The 11570-nt window shown below is 36.9% G+C and overlaps 1 protein-coding gene across 2 annotated transcripts; it reads right to left on the bottom strand.

Moving 5' to 3' along the window:
* Positions 1-6248: 6248 nt before the first annotated feature.
* LOC138322675 (aquaporin-8-like) lies at positions 6249-9148 on the bottom strand. 2 transcript variants are annotated; one of them, XM_069266697.1, is made up of 5 exons: positions 8418-9148; positions 7909-8035; positions 7374-7579; positions 7117-7269; positions 6249-6870 (listed from the first exon to the last, which is right to left on the bottom strand). In XM_069266697.1, the coding sequence occupies exons 1-5, from the start codon at positions 8633-8635 to the stop codon at positions 6711-6713; spliced, it is 864 nt and encodes a 287-aa protein (XP_069122798.1). In that variant the 5' UTR covers positions 8636-9148; the 3' UTR covers positions 6249-6710. The 2 variants fall into 2 exon arrangements, with proteins under 2 accessions (XP_069122798.1, XP_069122799.1); XM_069266698.1 differs by having other exon boundaries at positions 6250-6857; positions 8418-9146.
* Positions 9149-11570: the final 2422 nt, after the last annotated feature.

The following is an 11570-nucleotide window of genomic DNA, read 5'->3' on the forward strand; positions in this document are numbered from 1 at the left end:
ATGACATGTTTATTTATAACCAAACTTATACCATAGAAAAACAAACATGGGTCATTGCAAGTCATTTGTTTGGGGTTGTCTTATAATACGTACCTACATTTCCAAGACTCTTACAAAACACGGGGCTCTCACTCACTACACCATGCACTTATATTATACACAAACCTAGGACTTATTATTCAGGGTTTTAAGCAATCACTACTATTAACTAGTTGTTTTTGTTTTTTTGTGTGTGTTTTTTTTTTTTTTTTTTTTTATATATCTTACGATTATTTTAACTATTACTATATATCACTACAAGCTTTTTTTTGGGCTTTCCAATGATGTTGGACTGATGAGAAACTTAAACTTACATGTATCTACTCTTATTTTCTCATTTTCAATCTCTCGTAACGTGATGAGTTCCTGAATCAACAAGGTCTTCGAAATTATTTAAATTCTTCCACTTCCTATGTGTTTCTTCTGGTAGGTTAAAAAACATTATGCCATGGAAAAGAATACTTGTTGAAATGTGACTTTGTCAGACTATTCATTTCTATTCTGTAATTTCTTATAATATATGTACTTCGCTAGGTTGTCTCCTGATGGTAGCGTTACACGACAACATGTGTGGATGCTGAAAACAGGTAGCCTCGAGCTCGTGACTTGATCATTTGAAGTGTTAACGGCCATAAGCTCCTTGCTATGAATTGGATGCGGTCTTTTATAGTAGTTAAGCCGCCTCTGCTACTTTTGGGCGATCACACTCATTCCTTATGGCCAGTTAAGTTGAAAATGTTAGGAAAAACAATTTCAATGGTCACAATTCTTCAACTCTTTTTCAAAACAGTATTTGTTCCTTAAATTATCTATACAATTCCAATGTCTGTTTCTGGTGGCGATGCGGTGTTAATGGGTGTAAAAAAAAAAAAAAGTCGGCTTAGTGAGTTCCAAAGAAATGTCTTTTAATACAATCTGGTCGTTAGTATTGCTTTATTGCGGCCTAAACCTGTTCGACGAAAACATCTCATTTTAAGCATCTCTATTTCCGTTGGCGATACGGATTTAAGGAATTTCAGAAAATATCGGATTATGGAATTCTCAGAAATGTCTCACTCTCATCATCCGTGTTTCTGCTGGCAATACGCGTACGGGCATAACAAATTAAAATATTTCCCTCTCAGCCTCTCTGTTGCTGTTGGCGATGTGAAGTTAACGGTGTTCCAGAAAAGTTTGACTTCAAGAGTTTCAGGAAGTATCTCTTTTACAACATCACCGTTTCTTCTTTCGATGCGGGTTAAAAGGTTCAGCATATTCATCTCGTTTTCAGCATCTCTGATTCTTCTGCCGATATGTGCTTATTGAGGCCCAGAAAGTAACGTATTAATTAGGAGTATTGTTAGAATTAGGAAATTCATCAACAGGATTTATATTTTCATGGTTGAAGCGGCTTGGCGAGTTCCACGATATCTTTCTCAAATTCTATATATTTTGGAAGTGTCTTCCAGTCTAGCCAACTTTTGGGATTTTAGGGATTAAACAGGTAGGGTAAAAGGTTGGCCAGGTTAGGATGAACATTACAACACATACGGTTTACCTTACTATGCCATCCCTCCACGTGGTTTGTAGTTCTTGGACCAGTATTCTCAAAGTGATTCCAAGATTCCTTGTCATGACTTTCTACCCATGTTTCTGTAATATAGTCTTTGAATCTGGTAATCTGTAAAGTTACAACAAAGTATCTCGTTACTAATTTAGCAAATTGATTTATCCTCAATGCGTTGAACCATACGTCTTCAACTTAGTCCACTGGAACCAAAGTCAGCACAGCTGCTCGACCAACTAGTGTCTTCACATCACCGCTCTGGCTATATCGGACAGCAAGATCACAATATTCTGGTTTTTTCCCAAACACACTGTGTGTAATGAAAAAAAAAAACTTCATTCCTAAAGACATTCTTTGCAGCAACTTCAAAGTCAAATATAGCTAACTGTGCTGTTAACTGTAGGTTTCTGTCTGTTAAGAATTGGCTAATGCCACGAAAGAAACTGTTGTAAGTCTGCTCAGTCTTGTTGGGTAGTAGACCGTATATGAACGGAAAAACAGTATTCTGTACCTGCCCATGTATTGTATACATCTGATAGAACAGACCAGGGCATGAAAAACTGTCCCATCTCCGAAAATAATGGAAGAATCACTAACGTGCTCCAAATTAGTATCTGTAGCGAAAATAAGGGGTATTTTTTCCATTCGCCATAGATTCATCAGTTGAAAGAAATCTTTCTCCGCCTCATGTTTCTTTCCATTCTCCACGAAGTTCACTATGTATTGTAAATAGTTGATTTTACACTGTCGAAAACTGGAATTTTCTCAAAGTCTTGACGTCTTCATCAAATTCTTTCATACAGCGATGGCACTGGTGCTATTTCATCTCTGCATCTCTTTTTCATTACCACAAATGCATCAGCAGCAAGGCCAATAGTGTCAGGCTGATGGTTATGATTTTGTCCATGATTTCTTACAGGAATGTTAATGTTGCTGTACAGTTAAAATCTCTTCTCACACACCTCCAATACATTCGATTTGCCTTCCTGGTTTTTATGGAATATTTGTAATATTGGCCCCTTCTTCCATTATCAAGAAAATCCACCTGTATCTGTGCATTGGCCATAGTAGAAGTATGAACTACAGATTCAAAACATTCCAAATAAACAGGTAAGTGACCACTTTTTACCTGGAACCCACCTGGTGGTCACTAAGGTATGACCAAGCCTAACCAAGGTGTGAAAACAGGAAAGTTTACCAGACTGGAATGGCGTTTACTTAGAAAGTTGACCAGACTGGAATGGTGTTCACTTAGAAGGTTGGCTAGACTGGAGTGAATCTTTTTGGATATGCCGTTTTAAGAACATCTACAAAAAATTTGTTTTTTTTTCATCTTCCATATATGCTTCTCTCGTAGTTGCTTTCACTTTCTCAATCTCCATGTTTCTAATAGAGATTCCATTTCAACGAAATTTACGAAATCACCCATCTTAAATTCAGCGTCTGAATTTTCCTGTCGATGCTAGATCTAGTTTCCTGAAAGCATCTATTTCCCAGCCCCTCTATTTTTCCTGATGATGTGGACCGAGTTTAACCGCGCCGAGCCGAGCCAAGCCGTGTCGAGCCGAGTTGACGAAATTACATGAATCCGAAACTGTGCCGCCAGACAGAACCGAGCTAATCGAACCTAGCCCTCATCTCATCTTAAATTTTCTCATTTTCTACGCCTTTTTGCTTAATGAGTTGCCCTACTCTTCTCATTCTCTCATGAGACTCGACGAGTTCCACGAAATCATCTTTGATCTCCAGTTACTAAGTGTGTCTCGGATGTGCAGATGCTACAACCTAGTAGCCTCGTGACCTGATTATCTGGAATGTATAAGCCCATACACTCCTTGCTGTGAACTGGATGCGGTCTTTTATATCCAAGAAGTTCATTGCTTAGAAGTGGTTAAGCCGCCTCTGCTACGTTTAGACGGTCACACTCATGCCTTATGGTCAGTAAAGTTGAAAATGTTATGAAAAACAACACTAATGTAAGGGTCACAATTTGACGAATACTCTGTTTCAAAGCAATATCTGTTTTCTTAAATTATCTATAATTATATATAATAGTATCTACAAAGTTTATTGAAACAATCTTATTTTGAGCATGCCTGCTTCTGTTGGCGATGCTGATTAAAGGAGTCTTAGAAAATATCTGTTTAGGGAGTTCCAAAATATCTCTCGTTTACAACATCATTCCAGCGAGGCAGTCGGAAGGAGTCTCAAAAGATATCGACAATATCAGTTTCAAACATACCTCACTCTTATCATGTTTCTTAATGAGTTGAACAAAATCATGGCATTTTCAGTATATCTGCTTCTGTTGGCGATGTGGATTTAAAGACTCTAAGCAAAAAGACATAGACGACAATATCAAATTTAATGTCTTTTTTTTTACCATACATGGCTGCAGAATTCGCTGCTAATTTATAAACCTTTTCATACAAGTGACAGTGACCTATACACAGACATGACAAAAACTTTCTCATATTCAACACTGCACACATGCGTACTTCTACCGAATACTGATATGTTGAGTTTTGAACAACAATTCATTGAAGTCAGATATTAAAAAAAATCATTTCACAATACTGAACCTTCTGGCCTTGTAGGTAGCCGACCTACTGAGCCTCGCAGAACCCCAACTGACATGCATTGAAGGACCGTGTTAATGATCACGGTATCCCTCATGTAATTTATAATGTATTGTAACTAAAGAAAATAGGTATCACGGACAAGAAATACTATAATCTTTTGACGAAGAGAAGGTCACGGTGGGGGTACTGGTGTTATATCCTAACTAGATGCATACTATGTGTACCATGACGGCTCCTACAACTAATTATATTGATCTATATCCTAACTAGATGAATACTATCCGCGCGTTCCATTTGCGGATTCGTAGCAGTTGCACTAAAGTGATACGGCACCGCCAAATGGAACGCGTTTGGATTTTTCCATGATGGCGGCACCCATATTTAAGATTCGCTTCGAATATAAAAGCTAAGTATTTTCGGTGTTAACAATGAAATGGATATGAAAATAATACATAAATAGTTTCAGCACACATTGAAATAAACGATCCATGTAGTTATATCGGATATAAATACGCTCTGCCTTGTTTTCAACAAAGAAAACATTCCGGTGACAAATGAAGAATCTCGGGTCCGCCATCTTGGATACAAGTAGTACGCTTCTGAAATGTACCGGTTCGGTTCGGCTGGTACAGCGCGTTCCATTACAGATACAGCGGGTTCGTACCAGTTGTATCTGCAAATGGAACGCACGGCTGGTGTACCATGACGGCCCCCACCACTAATTATAGTGATCATAACCCTTAACCTCATCTTCGATATTTCAGGGGTTCCCATCGCTGTCGTAACACCCAGTCCTGAGGTATATCATAGCAAAACCGAAGGCTGTGTGCGACCGACAACAGATTGGACGTATAGTTTGGGGTAAAAGGATCGAATAACGATTTATATAGCGATTATATCCATCTACTTAACTATCATAGCAAGGCAAGTTTTGTTAAATACTTATTCTTATAGCATTCCAGGTAGCAATTCACAGTTAGATCGAATGGCCATGGGTGAGATTTTTATTAAGCAGAAAGCCCCTGTTTTATCATATGCATAAAAAATAAAAAATGCTTATGTCCTAAAATTAGTGAAATCAATCTAGAGACTTATACTGTAGCAGAATAAATTGATAGCCGCGGTACGAGGAAAGATTGCTCAAACGTTTAATGTTATATGTATGCCGAAATAGGTTTAGTTCCACTATCACGACGGTGATGCTTGGTTTTAAATTGTGTTTAAGGAAAAAAATCCCCCAGAGGGAGTTTTACCATGGTTTTTACAGGCTCAAAAAACCACAAAAAAGCAGACCTGTCCAAAAATGAACTCATCATAACAATTGCAAATGTTGTGTGCATTGAAAATATATTTACTTTTATATAAGTGTTATTTAAGGTTAAAAAGCTATGTGTACATAATTAAAGCCTGCACTTTATTTTGCTGAATTTTTTCAAAACTACAGTACACTGCTACCTCTAGTAAGAAAGTATGAATGAAAGTGTGTGAGTGAGCTATTGTTGTTGTTTAAACCCGTGTGTTGAAAACAATAATGCAGGAAGTCACTAGTGGTGACATTAGTAGTTGACCTTTCGACAAATCAATTTATTTTACCAACAGTGGCCTTTAACCTTCGCCCCCTCCCCAAATTATGCCAGTCGGTATCCGACATAAGCTACCATTCCATTAATTTAATGAACATGAATTCCATGAACATAATCCATCAAATCGATTCTTAGGATATCGCCAGGAAACCCAAAAAGACACGGAGGCAAACACTGGAGTCCCTATAATTTAGAGATGTTCAAAAACAGATACTTGGTGTGGAATGATTTTAATATATAGATAATTTGTTGGTTTATTTCGTTGTTTAGTTGCAGAGTCATGGCTGCGTACATGTACATGTAGTCTTAGAATCGAGTTTCTAGTTTTGTTTGTATTACCAACAGAAACTACACATCACATCATCCAAAAGTACAGATTCGGCATTGTAATCATTTAGTAAATAAACAACAGTGTAATTTGCATCTATGACAGAGGTAATGAAGTTTGCTGACAAGACTATGATGAAGGAAAGTCCCCCGTCTCCAATTTTTCCACGTAATCATATACTTGTGGATAAATACAAAACAGAAAACAATTATTTCTTAGAATTTAATTCAAGAAGTTAATATCAGTTTTGTACATTCGGTTAAAATATTACACGAAATCACCTTTATCAACTTTTACATTGAAATTGCTTTGATTAAGACAACTTCGCTAGTCAATGGTATTCAGTTCGGGAGAGTATCTTACTAAATACCATTGGCTAGCGAACTTGCTTTCAAGAACGCAATAACGTTTTCCATACAATACACCGTGAATTATGCCAATACACTTCAGGCACCAGCGATGAACTTTATTAAGAATAAATGCAAGTTCAAAAGACCTTTCGGTAGCGTCAGCAAGTCTCACATTTATAAATGCAAGTTTCGATGGCAATCCGGGAAAGAAACCAGAATGTTGTTTCACAACCATAAATCGCCATTATGGCTCGGATTGGTTCCAAAACAATCGTTTTCTCTTTAATGTTTCTCCGTCGGACTTTCCTGTGACGCCAAACCGGTTGTCATAATACCATGGGAACCCTCGCTACTCGGCGCTTTGAGCGCTATGTTGAACACAGACGATTTTTGTTCGTTTTGTTCTTGTCTATCTACAGATTGAGGATTCTGAAATACAAATCTGAAATCATGAACACACGCAATTGATGGATGCTATGTTTACATCATCGTGAGGATGATTTTATATTTGGAACATTATTCATAATCGATAGCGAGGTGCACATTTATTGTAACGAAAAACTCATTTTGAGTTGCATGTTTCAGGCTTCCGATGCATTTTCATCACACTAGAGAAAGTTCATTTTATTATTACACATGTTCCGTTACATTTTAAAGAACGTATATTTTGCTGAATGAAATATATTACCTGTGTAAGATCGCTGCTAGAATAGCCCCTCCAGCTGGTCCTACCCAGTAAACATAATGATAGGGCCATGGGCTGTGGGAGACCACCGCTGAGGCTGCAACTGCCGGCCCAAAGCTTCGAGCGGGATTCATCGAGGCACCAGTTGTATTTCCACTGCAACAGAAACACACGAAAATAAAATTGGTGTAAGCAGGTAATATAATTAATTATGTTGAACTTAATATATTTAAATAGAGTGACAAGATAAAGCGACTTACGCTGCCATGATATCTACCGCCACGGACAAACCAATGGCAAAAGGAGCCAAGTCATTCTTGGTCTCCTCATTAACAGCGTTCATGAGGACAGAGAGGACGAGAATGGTTGTGAGGATCACTTCCCCCAGTACGGCCCAGCCGGCGTCTGTGCTAGGGTGGTGAGCCCCTCCACCCATGGCATCGAACACTTCGCCCTTAACGATAGCCTGTAACAGAAGTGCCATACCGGCTTAGTTCGCTCCGTTTTATCTTAGTCTTCATCTTAGTTTATCTAAGTTAGAAATCATAACTTGTCTCATGAAATATGGTATAAAATAATATGGAGCTATCAAGAAAAGTGGTGTAAGATCATTTGAGACAATTTGATTTGCTGTAGCAGAGAACGTCAAAGATGGAAATTGGTCATGGGGAGTGACAAGGCAGAAACAATTACGCCTAAAGAGGCTATGCTCTCATCCTGAACTACTCTCGATGATTTACACCTCTTTTAACTCTCCAGACATAAAATTGAATTATAATGCACATTTGAACTTACCCTTGCGAATGCTGCTCCAAGCATTCCTCCAAGAATCTGACCGAAGATATAGGCTATCGTGAGAACGATCGAAAGCCCGCCGGATAGACATACCCCCAAGGACACAGCTGGGTTGAAGTGCCCACCACTAGCAAAAAATAAAAACGGGATAACAGAAATTCTCCCTAACTTATCCTTAATACTAGCTGCAATATTGTAGCCCAAAAGACTTTTAGAAAGGTAATTGTCTTTAGAAAGCCGAAAGATATAGTAGGCCGGGTACGTATATTCGTTCTACCTTAGTACATGCATGTAGTTTATTATTCATGTTGGTGTGACTACATAAAAGAAACAGTGACATTGTGTTATTTGTTATTAAGATTTTCACAATATCATTAAATATCGCAACAACAGAGTAGAGAAGAGATTATCATTGTGATTAATACGCGCATAAATACCGTAGTTTGATGCCAGCATACAATATATACCATGCCACAATGTGATTTTAAAAGCGTTTGATTGAGGCTAACCTGATTTTGCCCAGACCCATGATGAGGAGGGCGATGGTCAGCCCATGGGCCAGCCCTATCGATGCCAGGTTAGCGGCCGGCTGAGTGGCTGACATCACACCGATGAACACAAACAGTGTTGTTCCTATAAACTCTGCAAGCACTGGTCGTACGTAGGTCCTGTAGCGGCCCACATCGTAGTCTTTGCCACTGTGTACCAAGTGATTCAGTTCCGCCATTCTATTGGAGTCCTTCGTTTGTTAGATCTGAGTATATATAGGACTATATGGTCGTCCTAGTAATTCCCATCGGCACCCTCTCACAAGTATATCATGTGAGCTTGTATCCCGAGTCGGTCATACGGCGGTAACACAATATGATATTTCTGGGTCAGCATTGATTAAGCTATTAACCGATAGTTATCACCTTATTACTTTAGACGATACGTCAGCGATAAACCAATATGTAGGTAACAAAACACGGGAAAGGAATCTCGTGTAATTATATAAAAGAGTCGAAAATTCGAAAAGTACTATTATGAAAACATTGATGGGAAAATTCCTCAATTGGTAAACTTATCGAAGTATTGGGGATATAGCTATAAAAGAAGACATTCATAGGATTGAATCTACCGATATCCCATGAACTAATGAGGGAGTAGAGAATGCACCATATTTGATTACGGACATAGATGAAAAATTACAAAAACTATGTATGTCGGTTAAAGTACGTAAAAAGTGAAACCAAAGCGAACCAAAAACGCACTTTGGACAGACAAGTGTTTTATTGCAAACAACTTAAACATATGAAAAAAGAAAGAAAAAATGTTTAACCAAAGCATTCTCGAAAAAATAAATGCAATACCTGACAGTGAGTCTAATCAATTGTGGCAAGTACTGAAATCCCTCAAATCCCGTAAAATTGATGACGAAGATCACCCTCATTGGCAAGATTTTGTAGTACATTTCAAAAACAAGACAATTAAGGATTTTGAATCAAGAAAATTGCTCGCAAAACTGCGAATTAGCAACCACAGTTTATAAATCGAGGCGGGTAGGGTAAAAAAGATTCCCTGTTCTCTGCGTTATGCAAATTTTGTAATGAAATTGAGGATGAAACCCACTTCATTTTTAAGTGTTAACTCTACAGCGAGAACAATTTTCTTAAATAGTCATACAGATGTTATTAACCAACATCTAACATATTTTAAAAAATTGATGCGACTCTTGTCTTCTAATGATCTAAAACTTCTACAGGATTTAGGCCTCTTTGATAAAAAGTTATTTGAACTGGGGAAAGCTGGCTTGATAAATGCTTAAGTTGTTGTTTTGATCTACTGTGTGTTATGTACATGTATGTTTTGCAATCGATCCCTTTTGTATGGATGCAAGGAGCAATAAAGTTGAATTGAATGAATTGTATCGTAAGTTTGAAAAAACAACCACTGTAGGCAATAAAATCAGACGAATACTGATATGTACTTGTTGCCATTCGATATAATTTAATGTGCATAATTTCTAGTTATAAATGTAATTATTGATTGTGTAAAATGGATTTCCGACTCTGTATTGGTGATTTAACGTCCCAGAACCAGATTTAGAGAGGCACGTGTCGATGAAGATCTAGGATATTTTTAAGATCGACGCATTATTGTGTGGGTTAGCTGTGACATGATATGACAAATATGGTGTTATAATTGTTGTAAGATATACTGAGTGGGTCTTCTGTTTCCTCAATACATTATATCGTAATTACTTGTGTGTATTTTTGTAGAATTCCAAACGATTGCCATCTCTAATGCTATCATCTTTATACGATTTCGGCCTTTTTATTATTTAAGTCTTTTGAACCGAGGACAGTTAGGTTTGTATAGTGTAAAGCTCATACTATACGCGTACGAACGTATAATGTATGCTTAGTTATTTCACATACGGTCCGGTCCTTATATATTGGATATTGTGGATGACAAATACATTGAAGTGAATCTATACTGAATTGTAATTATTTTTATCTATTGTGTCTTGTTTACAATCTTAAGGAGGCAGTTATCTTTTAGCCTACAGATAAAGTATTTATGAGGGTTCAGCTTGTACAAACACGAATCATTTACTGTTGTTTTATACACACGTACGCTTGATGATGGAATGTTATTGGCAACATATGATGCGATGTAACATCAGTGTAAGATAAGCAAATCTGATTCCGCTAATACTTAATGCAGAACGAAGATGCTCTCGGACGCTCGTTGATACAATTTTCAGAATTTTTAGAATAATAAATATAAGCAAAACTCCCGACCAAGAAGTAAAAATGACATCGGATAGGTCTTAGTGGATATTTAATACTTGAAAAGAACGAGTATTCCTTTAAACAATATTAAATGAACAAATATTCCACTAACGGTTGTTCTAATTGTGACCGAATTTTAAAGTTGGTCACATTATATCTATATAGTTTGTTGTTGAAGTATATCAGAGGAAGCTGTTTTGACCTTAGTAAATATGGATATAATCACCATCATTTTTATACATGTATGTTTATGAATTTTTTTTTAGACATATAAGATTTATTTATATGTATGAAACCTATTGACAAAATATAATGCAACTAATTTTGTATTTGTTAATTTTGGAGATGATACATACAACACATAAAACAATGGATTATTCTGCCTTTACCCAATCGATACTCCAAGATATGAGAAACATTACTAACTTAAATACATGGTATCAAAACAACGTTAAATTACATAATATGTATTTACACAGCTTTTTACAAATGATGAACTTTGGTGTGTATGTCGTTATCAGACACACTATTGGGTGCAGACATAGTACCACGGGTATCACCATGTCACACAGTACATTCATCACGCTCTAGACAGTAATTGGGGATGTCTGCTTTAACTAGTGTTGTATACGTGTATATGAAATGTAGATTTGCTCGACTGTATGTAATATTTTACTGCATTTATATATAGTTTTGTCTGTTACAGAGAAAGGCAAAAGAAATAAGTGATTATTCAAGAAGCATTTTAACATACGAGAAAATTCAACCAAATCCTAAAAAGGCATCCTAATTAATTTCATTATATTTCTTATAAACTGGGCCAGCATTATATATATTTCAATTATTTTTATTAGATAATAAAAAATCAAATTTGATTTCAATTGT

The sequence above is a fragment of the Argopecten irradians genome, chromosome 5 (genome assembly GCF_041381155.1).
Source record: "Argopecten irradians isolate NY chromosome 5, Ai_NY, whole genome shotgun sequence".
Lineage (NCBI taxonomy): Eukaryota > Metazoa > Mollusca > Bivalvia > Pectinida > Pectinidae > Argopecten > Argopecten irradians.

Excerpts from the sequence above, each read along its gene's own strand:
- LOC138322675 (XM_069266697.1), bottom strand. The coding sequence starts at position 8,635 with ATGGCGGAACTGAATCACTTGGTACACAGTGGCAAAGACTACGATGTG. Across the intron at positions 8,036-8,417 it reads ATGGGTCTGGGCAAAATCAG|TGGTGGGCACTTCAACCCAG; the intron begins GTTAGCCTCAAT and ends ATTTTTTGCTAG. Across the intron at positions 6,871-7,116 it reads CTAGCAGCGATCTTACACAG|ATTTGTATTTCAGAATCCTC; the intron begins GTAATATATTTC and ends TCATGATTTCAG.